Raw genomic sequence first — 19,632 nt, 5'->3', positions numbered from 1 at the left:
TTTTTTCACTTTCTACAAGAATCATTCAAGCAGAGTTGTGCAACCAGCAGAAGTTAAATCTACGAGGCTGAAAAACACTGGGAAGATGGTTCCACATTTTATAATAAATATAATCTATTCTCAACCCTTGTATCCCTCGATCCCTTCTGTTGTAAAACACTGTCCAGCTCCCTGTTGCATCTGGCTGTGTACATTTACTTTCAAATAAAGCTGTTGAACCATAACCTGGCATTGTGGGATTTTTAACTTTGTCCACCCCAGTCCAAAACCAGCACCTCCTCTTCATTTACTTCAGCTGAGCAGTCCTCAATTTGTAAAGCATTAAATCAAAACAATTTGCTCGCCTTCTCTTTTCTGAACCTTACATTTTTTTTCTAAATGAGGCGTTTACGTGTTGTTTGGCTTGTAATTAAGTGATTTCATGGGGAAGTTGCTCCCTGTGTGAAACTGCTGTCTGAAAGCTGCAGGAAGTGATCAGAGAGGGTTGCTGCCATGCTGATGTGGGCAGCAGGAAATGTTTGATTGCATTGGGCCAACATCACAGTCACTTGGCATTGTTTTCTCTCAATGTTTTGAGATCAGAGTGAAATGCAGGTCCTTGGGGAGAATCGTTTTACAAGACAAATTCTTTATCTTTTTGTAACACAAAGAGAGAGGGGCTTCAGGCTCTAAGGATTTTTTTTGGCAAGAGTATGAAGGTCTTGATATTCAGGAAATAAGTCATTGTTGCATTGTGCCGTGTTTGTTCTATAAATATCAAAAGAAGAAATGATCCACTAATTTGATCCTGTGCATCACATCCTTCTGCAACCTGTGCTGCGACCTGTGCTACAATAAAACATGAGTTTTAAAAAGGCTGTTTTATACCAATAAATCCCAACATCCTCAATTGCAAAGTAGCTTCATTTTAAATGGATTATATCATTTCAATTAAACTGTATGCAGCATTTTGATGTTATTGGTGAATGACAATAGCTGCATTATTTCGAACAAGGATGAAGGAAACAAACAAATGTTCTGAAAAACTGAAATAAGTCATAAAATTAATCATGTACTTCATGTTCCCAAGCTATTTTAATGGGGCTAGTAACAAAACTATTTCATCGCGAAATAGTTTTTATTCAGCAAACGTTTCAGAATTTGGTGAACAAATGATCTCATTTGTATTTACCTCATTTATCTCAAAGGCCTTTTCCCCATCCTATTATTGAAACATCTCATTGGCTCACATCCTATGCTGCAAACGTTCTTTCCAGTGAATCTGGGCAGTTATTGTCCACCTTTAATTTGGGCTTCATTTCCTAAACCTCTCTGCATTACGACATCTCCATTTTCACAGACATCCTGAAATCTTGTATTTTCAACTACTGGTTTTAACTCCTCTCTTAACTCTGTGTCTCTTAACTCAACGTTTCATCTTTCCTTTGGAATTTTGTTGTATTTGAGGTGGTGCACAATAAGTACAGTCAGCAAAAACAGAAATTGCTGGAGAAACTCAGCAGGTCTAGCAGCATCTGTGGAGAGAAAGCAGAGTCAACAGTTTCAAGTCCAGTGACTCTTCTTCAGAACTGTTTTTGTTTTAGATTTCCAGCATCTACAGTTCTTTGTTTATTTTTGTGCAGTAGCCACATTACAGCTGGACTAACACTAAATTCAGCAACTTCAAGTTGTAATCTCGGACTCCATTTGTTTCCTTTATATGTTTTGGTCTCCTGTTTTCCTCTGGTTTTTAGATTTAGGGTGGTCACTGTCCATCATTCTCCATTATCCACACCTCTTCTAGGTACACTTCCTTTCTTTCTTCAGGTTTTCCAATACCATTCCCTTTGACTCTACCCTGCCAACTTTTTTATGAGTTAATCTCTCCTGTCTTCCACCCTATCACCATTATGGTACACTGTCATCTCAACTGCTTAGGACATGTTATATTTCTAACTTTTTCCAGCCCTGATTAATCTCTCCATTGATGCTGCCTGACATGCTGAGTATTTTCAGCCTTTCCTGTCCTAATTTTAAATTTTAAGCATCTATATTATTTTGCTATTCGACAAGTTACTGATACTTAGCAATATTGCTGCTGCACATATGTTCCGAATGAGAAATGCATGTATTTTCACATGTATGTATTTACTTTGTGGATGCTTTATAAAATGAAAAGTTTTGCATGTACTTATAGTATTTTATAGTCAATTAAACAATTTTGGACTTTAATTACATAGGAAATACAGTAGCCAATTTGTGCACGGCAATACTTCAAAAAATAGCAATAAAATAAATCATTTGATCATCTGATTTAGGTCCTGGTTGAGGGATAACTGTTTCTAAGGAATCTGGAAACTCCTTCATTTATCTTTGAACTGAAGTGCCAAAAACGATTTTGGAATCACATTTGAACCTATGACCTTTTAACTCAGATCAGAATGCTGCCATTAAGCCAAGGCTGACACTTTGCAGCTTTATCATTGAATTGTTTTAAGTATCTTCATAAATCTCACTTCTAGTTGAAACAGGATTTTTAATTGGGAGCTGCATTTTATTGTAATATCTAGAACTTCACCAACTTAGTTGAGTAAAACACATTATTTCTCTAATAACCCAAAAACTATCAGCTCGTTATAACCTTGTATGTTTGATTATATAATGCAAATACTAGATTTGTGATAGGGTTAAACCAAGTAGGAAAAATCCTTGAATTTCAGAAATTTGGCCTTCACTCCTTTGGGAATTTGTGCTAGTTCGTGATAATACATTTTTTTCTTTTCTCAACGAATGTTCTCCTTTGCCCCCTTTGAAGGTGTTGACTACTTGGTAGAGTCCCATGGACTCTGAGCACCATGTGGGAGTTTAGCCAAGTGTCCGGAATTTATGGCTGAATCATGATAGAGAGTGTTGACAGGCAACCTTCAACATTATAGCCATGCACAGCTCTGACCTCACTTATACACTTTCACCAAGTGTTACTGGATAACAAGTAGCAGGCAGCAACTGTGGCTGACTTCCCTTTTTTTAATGTGAGGTGTGTTAAGACCAGTAAACCTAACACCATTCTAGCTCAGCTTATTGAATTTAGCACAAGTCAGAGATCAATCATAAAATCTCTGAGAATAAATGTGGATAAAACATCGAACCAATATGCAGTCTACCAGCTAAGGTGGATACAAAAGTTCCCTGACTAAATGAAACGACTGAAACATTTTCTACTTAATATTCCTCCTAGCTCCAGTCACAATTTGAGTAACCTTGCTGTGTGCAAATTGGTTGCCACATCAGTCACTGCACTTCAAAACTAATTCCTTTACTATAATTATTTTGAGATATCTTGAAGACCTTGATGTGGTGCTACATCAATAGTATTTTATTCTTTCTCTTGATGTTCTGCTTTGTCTCATTCTTTGCTGGATAATCAAATTCATTTATATTTTGAAATTTCATTTTTGACATCTGGAGTTTCAAAAATTATATGTTTTTGTCATCATCCAGTTTCTTTGATTTCAGTATGTTTGGAAGGAGGAAGAGGATTATCCATTCATAGGAACAATCAAAATCAAAGATTAAATAAAGTCAGAAAGAGTAATTGAAGAGACACTGATACTAAGCAGAGTAGAGATAATTTAAGGTAATTACCTTGACTCGTGCCATCATAGCTCTGTCGCTGCCTTTCGAGTTCAGCCAGTTCACTCAGCAGAGCTATTCCATGCATCCCTGAGCCGGGGTAATAGGTTGAGGTTGTAGGGCATGAAGGTACTATGGGGGCACTGGGAACCTCAGGCTCTAAACCAAAGAGCTCACCCATGCTGAGGCCAGCAGCCACGAGGGCGTCCATCCCTGCCATGCAGTCCAACCTCCATTTGAACACTTCATCCCTCTCTGAGGCATCGTGGCTAGTTTCTGAATCCTCATCTTGATTCACCTGTTTGGTTTCTTCAACTATTCTGCATTCCTGGTTTAAGTCCATCTCAGCTACTGAACCCAAGCAATCAGAATTCCTTACATCCAATGTTTCATCGGGTAGTGTCCGGGATTCACTGGTTGAGTGAGGTGACTTGGTCACTGAATTGTCTTGTCCTCCTTCTTCTCCTGTAAGTCCTCCATCAGTGACAATTCCCTGAGAAGCAATCAAATGCCTTGAGCATTCCATGTTTTCTTTCACAGATGACTCAAGTTGCTCCACAGTTGAATTCTCTGCTAGCAATGTATTTACTGTATCCTTTTTTTCTGAGGTGCAGAGAACTTTATGCATCTTTTGCTCTACTACATCCAGTTTATTAGTTGTGATCTGTTTGTCAGTAGGGTTTACCTCCTCCGCCAGGTTTGACTGAGTATCACAGTGAATTTTTTCACCCGGCGTAAAGGTTCTGGACTGCTCTGGTTCAGCTGCCGTGGTGACGGGTTGCATAGTTTCAGGGTCCGCTAGATCAGCAGAGTGCACAAGTGGAGAAGGGGAACTGTAGCCCATTGCAACGGCTGTGTATGTGTAGCCAGGCGGGAGATCTGGAATAGAGAGAGAAAAGGAGCACGTTTTATCCAACGCAACTCTCGATAACTACTAAAAAGAGTCAGTAGTGTAGTGGAACTTTCACAGGGCTAGTAATCCAGAGATTAGGGTAATGTTCTGGGGACATGTATTTCAACTTCACCATGAATCAATGAGAATCTGGAATTAAAAGCCAACTTAATGGCCACCATTTAACTACAGTCAAATTGTTGTTAAAACCTATTTGGTTCAAAATGTCATTTAGAGATGGAAATCTGTCATTTTCACCTGGTCTGGCCAACATGTGACTACCACAGTAATGTGGTTAACTCTGAAATGGTCAAGCAAGCCATTCAGTTCCATGAGGAATGCTGACCCAGCCAGCAATGCTCATGTCACATGAATGAATAAAACAAACTATTCAATGTGGATTTACTGGCAGGGAGAGGTTTCTGATATCAAGAATTTATTTTTTCTGGTATATAATTGTCCATGGGGATTTTTTCATTGTATGATCCTGTTCTACGAAAACAACAACTGTGATCTGGAAGACTATAGAACAATGCAATTGCTGCATTAAGTCCATATAAATTTATTCTCCTTTTCAATCTGATAAAGTGAATATAGCTTAGAGGATGAATCACTACTTTCAGTGACTGGAATCATAACGTCATGATAGTTATTCTTATGTTAACCTTTTGAAACTTAATAGAGAATCACTTTGGTCTCGTGTTCACAAACTGTCACGTAAGTGTTAAAAAATACTAACAAAAAACAGAACAAAAATAGGATGCACAGGAAGTGGGAGCAGAAGTTAGTAATGATTATAAACTTTGAGCAATTGGAAACTTTAGGGTGAAAGGGTTAAACCTCATCGCAGCGACACCCTCCATCCTGAACTGATAATCTCTCCGACTGTACAACTGATGCTGCACTCAAGCAACAAAACAAATGTTATTACTTTGTCTTCCCCAAGAACTCTGAAGGTTCCTCTGACTTTATCCTGGTTGGCAGCATCCTGACTGCCTTGTCATCAACAGAGTGCAATTAATGATAGCCATCCACCTCTTTTGACATTACCACCAAATGAAAATGCATCCTTCCACCACACAGCTTCCTTCCCAAGGACTGGTGAAGGATAAAAAGGTTCATAGCTCAAAGACTGCCCAGACATTTTCCTTTGCTTTCTTCAAAATAAAACAAAGGAATTTCATCAGCTGCGGATCATCTAACCTTGACAATTAGAAGAAAATATATTGGATTTTTGTGCCTTGTGTGTTTGCTGGGTGTAATAGCTATGCATTAGCATGCTGCAAAGGGACTTTCAGCTAGTTCTTATCGGATAGGCTGTAAGTTTTAAGCATTCTGGAAAGTACGCTAAGATTCAAAAGCATAGGACAAGGCTTGTCTATACAGCCTTTCTCTTCGGTGACTGCCTGTCTTATCTCTCTCAAAAGAAGTCAGACAGTTTGTGTCCTGGGATTGTGTCCTGGACTGTTCGTTGGGAGGGCTGATTTGAAGGTGATGGGGAGCTGGCAGGAAACAGTTGACATGGGAACTGATTCCACATCCAATTGAAGTGCGGCTGCTGTGCTCTCAAAGCTGGGAGTCGGCCCCGAAGGCAAAGTGTAAGGAACTGAGAGGGTGCTTCAACACGGAGATGCCTTCTCCGCAACTTTTTCAAAATGTTAATTTATGAAAGAAAAATAGATTTAGCAGCCAGGCCACAACTATGGACAAAGAGAGGAAAGGGGAGGAAAGGGGACCCCTTCCAAGGGACAGCCTTTGGCTGCACGCACTACAAGCCAGAGAGGGTCCCTCAGTTTATCTGGCACACCATACCCTCGTCTGCCATTGGGTACCCATCTCCAGGCAGCTGCCTCAGTGAAGTCCCCAGTCAGCCTCTTTTAAAGATGGTGAACAACTGGGGGTGAGAAACTCCACTGGCCCTGAATCTGTCTCAACAAAGATGGCCAGAGTTGGGAAACTGGCACACCAACTGATGCCACTGTTTTCAAGATCAGCGCATCCCCACAACATTCCTACCCACAGTGCAAGCTGAAAATTCAGGCAATGAGCTTCTTCGTGCTCATGAGGATGAGTTTCTCATTGTCTCAAAGTACTTCTCCTGGTTGTCCAGGTAAAAACTCGGCAGTTCTCACTTATTGAAAGCTGGTGAGTTTTGCATTCCTTTTGGTATGTCAAAGAGTATTTGATTTACCAAATCATCTACTCAGTGATTGGCAGTAAATAACCTTAAAATTTAAAACTCAAAAGTTCTCCACTTATCAATATATTCCTGATAGCATGCCAAAACGGGAAATGTGTGAATGAACAAAACAGTCTCCACTTGTTGGTGGACCATCCCCATGACTAGTATTCTCAGGTTGCTCCCTCCCACTTTTCTTTGTACTTATTTGTGGGAAGTAGGCATTGTTGGCAAGTCCAGTATTTGTTACCCATCTTTAATTGCCCTTGAGAAAATGGTGGTGAGCTACCTTCTTAAACTGCTGTCGTCCATCTGATGTCAACACAATGGCAATGCTGTTAGGGATGGGGCTCTAGTATTTTGACCCAACAACCATCAAGCAATGGTGATTAATTACCAAGTCAGGATGGTGTATGGTTTGGAGAGGAACTCACAGGTGGTAACAGTGCTATGCATCTGCTGCTCTTGTTCTTCAAAGTGGTTGAGTTGTGGGTTTGCAAGGTGCTATCATATAAGTCTTGAGGAGTTACAGCACTGCATCCTGCAGATGCACATACGACTGTCACTGTGCACTGCTGGTTGAGGAAATAAACATTTAAGGTGGTGGATAGGGCGCCAGTTGGCTGGTTTATTCTAGATTGTGTCAACAAGCTTCTAAGTGTTGTTGGAGCTGCACTCATCCAAGCAAGTGGGGATATTACATCACACCTGTTATTTGCCTTATAGATGGTGAACAGGCTGTGAAGAGTCAGAAGTTGAGTTACTTGCTGCAGGATTCTTAGCCTATGATCTGCTCTTTTAGCGATTGTATTTGTATAGCTGGTTCACTTAGCTTTCTGGTCAAACAGAATTGCAAGATCTTAATGATGGGATATCAGCAATAGAAATGCTGTTGATCATTAGTCAGAGGTAGTTTGATTCTCTTTAGTTGGAAGTAATTATTGTGTGGCATGAATGTTAATTGCCACTCATCAGCTGGAGGAACAGATTGCTTCAGGAGTCGGGAATGGTGCTGAACACTGTGCCATCATCATCGCACATTCCCACTTCTGACCTCATGATGGAGGGAAGGTTATTGAGGAAGCAGCTGAAGGTAATGGGACCAAGGTCATTTTCCTGAGGACTTCCTGTCGTATGCGATGTTGGGTTTCCAACAATATCAACTATCTTTCTTTGTGGTAAGTATGACTCCAACTAGAAGGAAGTTCTCTCCAAGACTCCCACTGACTTCAATTTAAGACTTTTTGATGCCACACCCAATCAAAAGCTGCATTAAGATCAAGCACAGTCACTGTCATCTCTGGAGTTCAGCTCTTTGGTCCATCTTTAGACCAAGGCTATAATGAAGTCTTGAGGCAATGGTTTTGCTGGACCTCAAACTGGGCATTAGTGAAGGATATTGCTCAGAGCTGCTTGATAGCACTGAATGACATTTTCTATCTCTTTTATGATAATTGAAAGCAGACTGACATGTAATTGGCTGCATTGGATTTATTGCACTTTTTGTGGACACATCCGGCTACTTCTTTATATTGTTGAGTGGGTACCAGCATTATAAATGTACTACAGCAGCTTCTCAAGCCAATTCTTTTATTTTTACTTTGCCTATAGTTTTACTGTAGTGTAACAATAAAGTGAGTTTTGCTTAACGCATTTGGAACACAATGTCTTACATTTGCCTTTAAAATAAGAAAAAGTCAGGGTCTTGACTATCTTAGAGTCATAGTGTCATACAGCACAGAAACAGACCCTTCGGTTGAACTAGTACATGCCAAACATAATCCAAAACTAAACTAGTCCAACCTGCCCTGGTCCTGGCCAAAATCCCTCCAATTCTTTCCTATTCATGTACTTATCCAAATGTCTTTTAAACATTGTAATTGTACCCACATCCAATACTTCCTCAGGAAGTTCATTCCACATGTGAACCACACACTGTGTAAACAATTTTCCACATCTTTTTTAAATCTCTCTCCTCTCACCTTAAAAATGTGCCCCTTAGTCTTGAAATCCCCCATCCGAGGGAAAAGACAACTAGTATTAAGTCTATTTATATCTCTCATTATTTTATAAACTCATATAAGGTCACCTCTCAATGTTCTACGTTCCAATGAAAAAGGTCCCGCCTATCCAGCCTTTCTTTATAAATCAAACCTTCACACCCGATAACATATTGGTAAATTTCTTCTGAACCCTCTCCAGCTTAATAATACCCTTCCTATATCTGGGTGACCAGAACTGGACACTATATTCCAGAAGAGGCCTCACCAATGTCCTGTACAACCTCAACATACCTTCCCAACTCCAAACTCGAAGGACTGAGCAATGAAGGCAAGTGTGCCAAGCACCTTCTTAACCACCTTGTCTATTTGTGTCGCAAACTTCAAAGAATTATATACCTGAACCCCAAGGTCCCTCTGTCCAGGTACCATCTTGCATGATCTTTCTCGGTCATTAAACAGAACAGATGTATAGCTACAACACTATCCAAGACCCCATCATTAATTTATAAGCCCTTCCCTTGTTTGTTATAGCAAAATGCAACAACTTGCATTTATTCAGAATGAACTCAGTGTGCCATTTTTCAGCCCATTGACCCATTTGATCAAGATCCCTTTGTAATAGTTTGAGGGGACTGGTATGGTCCATAACAATAGCTTATTCTGCGTCGACATACCTGGCTCAAAAGATTCTGGATAATGTTGAGGTGGTTGTCTCTCCACTCGCTTTTCAGCTGTTTGATTTCCTGTGGAATTCTGGGAAGGAGGGCTGACTGCTGAGGATTGTGGGACAGTGGCAGGATCTGAAGAAGGACAAGAAGGTAAAGCACACACAGCACTGGGCTGGGGGGTGGGGCTCCCTGTCTTGGGTCCAAGAGAAGGAGAATGGTGGCATGGTGAAAGTTTGGCAGAACACATACTGGATGGCAGTATGACAGGTGAAGAAAGATTCTTGGGAGAGCTTAAGGCAACTGCTTTGTTTGACCTCCTATTCCTCTCCAGAGTATGTTCTTCGGCTTCTAACCGACGTTCGTCTGCCTTCCGATGATCCTGAAGAAAAGACAAATTCAAGCGGTTAACTCAGACTGTTAAGGTCGAAGCTTCTGGTTTGTCACCATTTTCCTGCAAATAAGAACACATCAATTGAACCATTAAGTTACTTCAGAGCATTAGAACAGGAGGTGGTCATTTAGCTGCTTAAGCTTATTTTGCCATTCAGTTAAACCATGGCTTCTCTTTATTGTAATACCACCCACCTACTTTAATACTGTAACCTAAATAACTTTGAATTATGGAATTCCACCAGTGCAAATAAAGGCCATTTGGCCCAACAAGTCTGCACCAACCTCTGAAGAGCATCCCATCCAGACCCACCCTATCCCCACATTTCCCACGGCTAATCTACCAAGCCTACAAATCCCTGGACACTATGGGCAATTTAGCATGGCTCTTCCACATAACGTGCACATCTTTGAACTATGGGAGGGAACCAAGGAACCCCACAGGAAGAATATGCACATTCCACACAGTCACCGGAGGCTGGAATCAAGCCCGGGTCCCTGGCGCTGTGAGGCAGCAGTGCTACCCATTGTGCCACCTTTACCTAGCAACAATACTTTAATTTGCCTAGCAACAATACTTTAATTTGCCCAGCAATAATACTTTATCTCTTGTACTGGTAACAGAGACACAATTATCCAAATCAAATAGAGCTGCACTTTGTCAATGAAATGTGCATTTATGTTTTAAATTTACAAGCTCCACTGGGGATTCCCACATCCAATTTGATAGCTTCTTTCACAACTTCCTCTCATGCTCTAGAACTCCCATGGCACCACTCAATTACTGTAGTCTCATAGCCAGAGAGGGAGCTGAGAATAGACAGACATGATCAAAACCCCAGCTAAGAACAGAGCCTTTGGTGCCCATCATTACTTTCCATTTCAGGAACCAGTTTACATGATCATTGGTCATCAAACAGAACAGATGTATAGCTACAAAAGACAAGGTGCTCCTTACACTGTATAGCTACAAAAGACAAGGTGCTCCTTACACTGTATAACTACAAAAGACAAGGTGCTCCTTACACTGTATAGCTACAAAAGACAAGGTGCTCCTTACACTGTATAGCTACAAAAGACAAGGTGCTCCTTCCACTGTATAGCTACAAAAGAAAAGGTGCTCCTTACACTGTATAGCTGAAGGTGGAATAAAACCAATCTGGGGAGCAGGAGAATGAGGGTCAAAACATATAAATTGTCATGAATAAACTGCACAAGCTAAATTCATTCATTGCATTTTAATCTCACCACAAGCTGTGAGTGCCGTTGGAGTTCAAGTGCTTGTGCCCGCTGTTGTTGCTGTTGTTGTTGCTGTTGTTGCAGCATGTAGAGTTCCTGCTGTCGAAGAAGCGGGGAGCGAGGGTAGACCGAGAGCTGTCCTGGATGCTGCATATGTGATGTGGGCGCTCTCGCCGGGTAGATAGGAGGCCAGAGAGAATGTGCAGGGTCCATTACTTCAGCTGGAGAACCCCAGCAAAGAAAGAATTCCATTTAGATAATATCACAGTGCACTCAAAGACATGCTGTTGTTCTGAGATATTACAGTGTTCATTCTGAAACCATTTTGCATTGCAATCAATTTACAAAATATCAAATTTTACATAGAAACCAACTTAGTTCCTCATAAAATTGAATGATTTAATGCAAAAATGAACAAAGAAAAGGTTCACATTTGGAGTCAATCTTAATCTAGTACCCAGTAGGTTTCATTAGGTTACATTGGTGCATGTCAATGATTCCTGACATTCATAACACAGCAGAGGTTTTAACAATGTTATTTTCAATGGTGAGATTCTTGGGCAAATTTAAATGCTGAATTAGAGAACATATTTCAACTTTTGCATCTCATTGCAGCCAATACCTGCTCCCACACACATGCAGTATGTGCAGAGCACAAATCAAAGAGTGCACATTCAACTCAACTTTTGAAAAATCTGGCACTATTTTCTTCTGAAGATTACCACCATTTAGCCTCGAAGCAAAAAATATGGGCATATCCAGTGTTCTCTCAATTGTTCTATCTTTGCTGCTGTTCATGACTCAGCTTCAGATTTTTTTCTCCTTTTACTCAGGAGTCCCACGACCCTGGTCAACACTCTCAATCTGTTCCTTCTTTCCCAATCATTCAATCCTAGCCAATTTCCATTGAATCCATGTGACATTCCTTCAGATCACATACCCTTAATGCTTCCTAGTCTCTTGCGATAGCCATGCTTCAAGGGGCAATACCAATCTGTCAATTCTTCAAAACCTGTTTCTTAAGCTGTCGGTCAAGTCTGGACAATAGCTGAAACCTATTACACTGAAGCACACTATGCTTCTCCTACCTCATCTATGAACATTTTTAGTCTCACTACCTACTCTAAACTCAAACAGAAGTCCTGCACATCATCCATTTGCTAAAATTTCCTCCAGAAGTGAGCTTTTGACTTCTGTCTCAAAATAGAAGATAGACTAAGAAAGATTATTACATGCAGGCAATCATTTCCTCAGTCATGACTTCTTGTTTTTGATTTCTTGGTTATATCACATCTCTCTATGTTTTCAACATTATTATAGTCAATGCTCTTCGAAACCTTTCTATCTTGTTTCTTCTAAACTACTAGGTATACTTTCTTTTATGCTGTTCCATTCCTACCCACTGAGTTGAAGTCAGATCATACCATGTATTTATTCTAACCTATCCTTTCACAGAAACAGGATGTGATGGAACTTCTAAATCTTCTGATGTTGTGTTTTATTATGAGTGCAAACAATCTTGAAGTATTGAGTACTTCTGGACCACTACCTGAATTTGACAAGAATATAAATTTCTTACTTGCAAAAGCAATGCTGCAGAACTTTCATTTGTAAGAGCATGAGAAATAGTAGCAGGAGATGAAGGGTTTATGCTCGAAATGTCGATTCTCCTGCTCCTAGAATGCTGCCTGACATGCTGTGCTATTCCAGCGCCACACTTCTTGACTCTGATCTCCAGCATCTGCAGTCCTTACATTCTCACAGCTCCTCTAGCCTGTCCCACCATTCTATAGGATCATGACTGATCTTAACTCCTTAACTCCAGGCCGTAACTCCTCACTCATACCAGCTCCTCATAGTCCTCAACTCTTCAATAGTTCAAAAATCTAGTTAGCTCCCCTTTCAATACCTTCAGTGATGGAGCCTTCACAATTCTCTGAGATAGAGAATTCCAGACAGTCACTACTTTTGAAGAGCAGAAATCCCTTCACATCTAGGTTTAAATGAGGATCCTCTTATTCTGTAATTATGTCCAATAGTTCCAGATTCCTCTGTTAGTGGAAACATCTTCTCAACATCTACTTTGTCAAACCCCCTCAGAATCTTGTATGCATCAATAAAATCACCTCTCATTTTTCTAAACTCCAATGAATATTTAGGAAAGAGTTGGATAGAGCTCTCAAGGATTGTGGAATCAAGGGTTATGGAGATAAGGCAGGAACAGGATACTGATTAAGGATGATCAGCCATGATCATATTGAATGATGGTGCAGGCTCGAAGGGCAGAATGGCCTACTCATACACCTATTGTCTATTGCTTAACATGTTTAGCCATTCTTGATAAGTCAACTCCTTCTTCCTAACAATCAGCCAAGTGAATCTCTTTTGAATTAGCGTATTATTATAATTTGCAGAATTCTTTGGTAACACGTATGTTAACAATTTACACAACAATGTAAATAACCTGTTTTGACACATTCTCCGCCGGATTATAGTAAGATACAGAATTACATGCTCTTAACAAGAGCCATTCTCAAATGAAGCGTAGGGAATACAGTGATTAAGGTGCAATACTGTTATCCAGACTCTCAGCCACTCACTCCTTTTGGATCTGGCTCATCTATAGGCCTAATGAACTAACCCTAACATTTTATGGAAAGGTGATTGAGTGAATTTGTTGGTGCGTTAGGATAAACTCTGAGGAATGAAATACCTTATCTCTTTCTGCATTTGTTTGTACTTACTTTCAAGTCAGGTTGAGCATAATTTCCTGGAGAGTAAATTTCTATCTTTACATAGTCTATTTATTTAAGATTATCTGAATTAGATTGTTAATGTTCATTGGTGTCAAGGCAGAACCAGCTTTGATAGGGATTCCTATTTGCTGGGAACTACGTTGGTAGCACTGGTCTTCATCCTCCCAATAATTCCATGACTTTCATCCTGTGTAATTAAGTTTAGATTGTGATAATCTTTAACCTTTATTCACTTCATACATTAATGATCTTAGATGAAGGAACTGAAGGCATTCTGGCTATGCATGCAGACATTACAAAGCTAGGTAGTGGGCCAGGTACCATCGAGGAGCCAGGGAGGCTGCAGAAGGATTTGGACACGTGAGGAGAGTGGGCAAAGAAGTGGCAGATGGAGTACAACTTGGGAAATTGTGAGTTCATGCACTTTAGTAAGAAGAATAGAAGTATGAACTATTTTCTAAAGGAGGAGAAAATTCAGAAGTCTGAAGTGCAAAGAGTCTTGGGAGTTCTAGTCCAGGATCCTCTCAAGGTAAACCTGCAGGTTGAGTCAGTAGTTAGGAAGGCAAATGCAATGTTGGCATTTATTTTGAAGCGACTTGAATATAAAGCAGGGATGTACTTCTGAGGCTCTTTAAGGCTCTGGTCAGACTACATTTAGAGTATTGTGTGCAGTTTTGGGCCCCATATCTCAAGATGATATACTGACCCTGGAGCATGTTCAGAGGAGGTTCACGAAAATGAAAAGCTCAACATATGAGGAACGTTTGAGGTCTCTGGGTCTATACTCAATGGAATTTGGAAAGATGAGGGGGGATCTAATTGAAACTTACAGAATATTGAATGGTCTTGACAGAGTGGATGCTGAGAAGATGTTCCCATTGTTGGAGAAACTAGTACACTAGGGCACAGCCTTACAGTAAAGGGAAGACCTTTTAGAATGGAGGTAAGGAGCAACTTCTTCAGCCAGAGAGTGATGAATCTATGGAATTCATTGTAACAGAAGGCAATGGAGGCCAGGTCATTGGATATGCTTCAGACTGAGATAGATAGGTTCTTGATTGTCAAGGGGATCAAAGGTTACCGGAAGAAAGTGGGAGCAGACTCAATGGGCTGAATGGTCTTATTTCAACTCCTATGTCTTATAGTCTTATGAACCCTGAATTAGTACTGTGAGGCAATTTGTAATTCATTGAAAGGTTGGTATAATCTGTAGTTGTTTTCAGGAATGTTTGAAAAAAAATTGAGTTTATATCAATTATATGTGATCAAATTGGATCTTGGACAATAAATACTGTTCCATGTGTCCAGTGACACTTAACCTGGAAGGAGAATCAACAGGAAGAAATTTAAGAAAGAAGCCATATGGCTGGCAGACAAAAAAGGAGCTATAGACATAAAGGTTCAAGATAAGAAGTTGAAGGATGGAGGGCATCAGCACAAAAGTAGAAAACTTGAGGAATACAGTGAATTCTTGAGGAGAAGGAGCAGATCACCCTCCAGGGTGTTTGACAGTAAAGGGGTAACAGCTCTTGGACACACTGTGCAAGCTGGCTAAAAAAGGTTTAAAGACTACATGAACAGCTCAGAGACATTAAAGACCTGGGGAGTTTTCCAGAAGAGAATAAACAATGAACTGGGGTCTGATTGTTTGGTAGGTTGAAAAATAACTCACAAAACCACATCATCAAGACTGTTGTGAATCAAAGGAGAGGGGTTTACAGGAGTGCGTCTTACTGATAATAACTGTACTCATAAAACTGGGAGGAGAAAGCTGTGGTTAACTAACTCTTCTGACCTGCCATGTGTAAATGAAGAGCAGCATATTGTGGAACTGTGCAGATACGTATTTCTAACTTGTGTTAAAGAAAAAGCTATGAAGAGTGGAATTTTGCTGGTAACTTCCTCTTTGAGAAGTCATTCAGCAAATTTGGTGGTTTTGATTTATGATTTTCCCCTTGGGCATTGTGACAGGATCAGATTCAAGACCCTTGGTCATCCTTCTCCTCTCAGTACAAACATGCAGGATCAAAGAATACATGGCACAATAGATTTTTAAAATCTATTTTAAAATGGATGCTATGATCACAGACCATGTGAAAAGTCATGTTTTTCTGTGAGGGGTTACTTTATTTAAATCAGTTTATACTTTGAAAAAAAAAGAATGCTTGTGAAGATTCGGATAATGTTAAATACAAAACATATGGATCTGATTTTCAATACATTTCTAAATATGTTCTAATTATATATGTCAACTGAAAATGATATGGTATTAAATTCTGCAAAAGGAGAATAATTTGGCCATTCTGGGGTTTGAAAGGGAATATGTTTCACCTCTTCATGACATGATGAACTAATAGCCTATTCTCTCATTGCTCCTTGCTATGTTTATTGTGACACTTCAACACAAAAGACAACAGGAAGACCACAACACATCCAATTCACCTGAAGTTTTTTGAAAAACGTTATTTGTGGACGAAGTAACCTTTTTCAGAGTTAAAATATATACGGATTCACATGACCTAGACTCTCTAGGAAGGACTTCCTTTTCCCATCTGGTCTTTATTACGTAGACTTTTAAAGCTCATTTAATTTTATTGTTATAAATTATGAAAAGGAAAGGAAATATCGAATGAACTGCTTTATCATTAAATCTCTTTCACATTGTGGTTTCCTGCATTATAATGTGCACCTTATTTCTACAGAACTACACCCATGTACATGCAAGCTGAAGAGAGAAAAAGACAGAACTTATATTTAAATATGTCTTAGCACATCCAACGGGCATCCTAAAGGGTTTCGCGACCACATCTGTTTACAGTAAAATGAAGCACTATGTAACCATGGCAAAAAGGATGGGGTCAGGCATGCACATTTTCAGGAACAGTGATTTTGATGCTAATTGAATTACATCTGTTCATCCTGTTTAAATAATATGAAATAATCACGGAAAAAGTGTCAAAAATAAAAGATGAATTTTCCGCCTCTAATCTGCACACTATTAACACAGTGCATTACCGAGGTGATGAGGAGTTGGGTGTGGTGCTGGTGGCTCAGTGGGAAGGATAACAAGCTGGGCTGAGGGATCTTGGGAGAGTGGGAATACTGTCTGCATGGCACTTGGCATCGATGCTGGGAATCCAGGTGGTAGATTTGAATGCAGAGCTGGGTGACCGATTCCTGTGTTGGTGAATAAAGAAAACAATCATTTGTAAAAACAAACTGAGTAAAGAAAGGTTAAAATGTAAATATTGTGATGCACAATTACAGGGAATGCATTGCTCTGGTCATTATGTGCAGTGAGCTCTCAAGCACCTACTTTTAAATGCATCTGCTGTGTCATTATACAATATAACCAAAAAAAAAATCTTCTCCCATGTGTTCCAGCATTTGTGCAAACTTCCCATATTCAGCTATCACTCACTAGTAAAATATTTGTCCTTTTTAAGCACATTGCGGATAAAATGTCTCACAGTGATAATGCCAAAGGAAGCAAGAAAAGAGAACAGGTCATCTGATCCATCACTATTTGCTCCATCCACAGATCATCCACAGTTCGATCAGATGTCTAACAAACTCCATCATGAGAGAAATTAAGCAAAATGCATTCTTGATTTCCAAGGATCTTTGTATTAGCTTTAAACAAAATGGGAAAAAGGTAATGCAATTTTCTAATATAAACTGATAGTTTGACATAACTTAAATGAGAATGAATGATAAGTGGATACACATTGAACTAGGGTCCATCAAACGTACACACATAAAGGGCTATTCACTTTTGCAGCCTAGTTCACTTTGAACTTTACTGATTTTCATTGTTCTGCTGGGCACACAGTATCAGTGTTATCAGCAAATTTTGTATCACAGGAATCTTCCTCCTCCATATAATTTATGGTCAATTAAGTTGACTCATTTGATGAATTTGCAAATGGGAGTGAAACTAGAAAGAAAGTAATTTAGAAAAGAAAGGACAGGCACATATCCTTCCACAGGGAGTAACCACAAAGCAAGATTATGAGATGACTTCAACACAGCAATAATGCCTTTCTCCCTCTTCATTTCTTGTTTTTACATTTCCCTCCCATTATTTCCTCACTTATCTGATTGCATTTCTGTGAAGTGTTTTGGGACATCTTGGTACATTCAAGGCACCAAGTAAATGTTTGTTGGTGTTGCTACTCAGTTGGCTGGCCAGTTGGCTTGTCATGCAGAGAAATGCCAATAGCATAGATTCAATTCCGGCACTGACCAAGGTGACCAGGAAGGACTCTCCTTCTCAACCTCTCCCATCACCTGAGGCAAGGTGACCCTCAAGTTAAACCATCACAAGTTATCCCTCTCCAATGAGAGAGAGCAGCCCTATGGTTTGGGGCAGCACAGTGGCTCAGTGGTTAGAACTGCTGCCTCACAGCACCAGGGACCCGGGTTCAATTCCAGCCTCGGGCGACTGTCTGTGTGGAGTTTGCACATTCTCCCCGTGTCTGCGTGGATTTCCTCTGGGTGCTCCAGTTTTCTCCCACAATCCAAAGATGTGCAGATCAGGTGAATTGGCCATGCTAAATTGACCATAGTGTTAGATGCATTAGTCAGAGGGAAATGGGTCTGAGTGGGTTACTCTTTGGAGGTTTCGGTGTGGACTGGTTGGGCTGAAGGGCCTGTTTCCACACTGTAGAGAAGCTAATCAAGCTAATCATTCTAAGACTGTGGAGACATTCACCCTTACCACTGAAGCTAGGAAATGAAAGTCCACCTGAAATCTGTGCAATAAAACTTCTCCTCAACCATTTCGAAACTATTTGTCTCTCAAAAAGAGTTGATAAAGTGTGCAGCTGGGAAAAGCACAGCAGGTCAGGCAGCATCAGAGGAGTAGGGGAGTCGACATTTCAGGTCAGAACCTTAGAGTTTCCTTGTAAATACTTCTATCCGCCATGCTTGCCAGGTGGTTGCAATGTAATTTTGTTTTACAGATTTAAAACTGTTGTGAGGCCAAAGGATCTTTTTATGAAAGATATGATGCCATTTTGGTTACAGAACTAAATGAGTTATTTGGATGCCAGAATTCACACTATCCAAAGTGTGCATGTTCAAAACTAACCAGGGCAGGTTGAGAACTGGAGTTCTGTTTAAAGAAGCTGGAAATAAAGGGGTGCAGCAAGTGAAACTGAAGCTGTCAGATTATTATAAAAACCCAACGAGTGCACTATTGCCCTTTGGGAAAGAAAAGCTGCTGACCCCACCCAATTGTCCTCTAACTGCTTTCTAAGGTTGCCTTAAGGATGGACAATAAATGCCAGTTTTACCAGAAACATTCCACCAATAGTTAGAATAAACATTATAAGGGGAGAATGGAAAAACACACAGCAAAAATAAATGAAGGGTCAAAGGAAAATAAGCATAACTTGCTGAATAATCCTGTAAAAATAAAGATCATCAGGAAAGGTTTTCTGAAACTAAATGAGAGGCCATTGTAATGTTTAAAAATGAGCCACAAAAAAATAGGGAAAAACAGCATGAGTCATACAGCAATTATATAATTTATCCAGATTACCATCCAAATCACACATCATTCTGTTCTGTATCATCGCTTACAGAGCAAGATTACTTTGACAGTTTCCCAAAACATCGAAATTTCTGCCTTTTTAAAAAATTCTCAGAGTTGCAGTTGAAAACAGAGAACTAGTTTTGCTCTTCAAACAGGTAAAATTGTTATTTAGCATAACCACTTCCAGCTAAATATTTTTAACAAATGCGTGTAATTATTTTGGAAAAGACATTAGTCCCTAACCATAAATAAATGTACTTCTGAAATTTGATCTCATTAGTTTAACTACCAACAATAATAATTGTAAGGATAATAGTAATGTTGCCCTGTTGGAATCGTCTGGCAATTATTGGG

The 19,632-nt window shown here is 39.8% G+C and overlaps 1 protein-coding gene across 8 annotated transcripts in view; it reads right to left on the bottom strand.

The window, feature by feature from the left end:
• Positions 1-19,632, bottom strand: part of bahcc1b (BAH domain and coiled-coil containing 1b) — a 244,742-nt gene that overhangs the window by 114,613 nt on the left and 110,497 nt on the right. For all 8 annotated transcript variants that reach the window (XM_072558583.1, XM_072558582.1, XM_072558584.1 and 5 more), the window contains 4 exons: positions 16,755-16,916; positions 10,993-11,204; positions 9,361-9,733; positions 3,625-4,491 (listed from right to left, as the gene is read on the bottom strand). In XM_072558583.1, coding sequence (XP_072414684.1) covers positions 3,625-4,491; positions 9,361-9,733; positions 10,993-11,204; positions 16,755-16,916 — 1,614 coding nt within the window. The remainder of the gene's footprint in view (positions 1-3,624; positions 4,492-9,360; positions 9,734-10,992; positions 11,205-16,754; positions 16,917-19,632) is intronic.

This window comes from Chiloscyllium punctatum, chromosome 39 (assembly GCF_047496795.1).
Source record: "Chiloscyllium punctatum isolate Juve2018m chromosome 39, sChiPun1.3, whole genome shotgun sequence".
NCBI classification, from domain to species: Eukaryota; Metazoa; Chordata; class Chondrichthyes; order Orectolobiformes; family Hemiscylliidae; genus Chiloscyllium; species Chiloscyllium punctatum.
The sequence above is the reverse complement of the archived record's forward strand: the minus strand, read 5'-3'. Positions and strand labels throughout refer to the sequence as shown.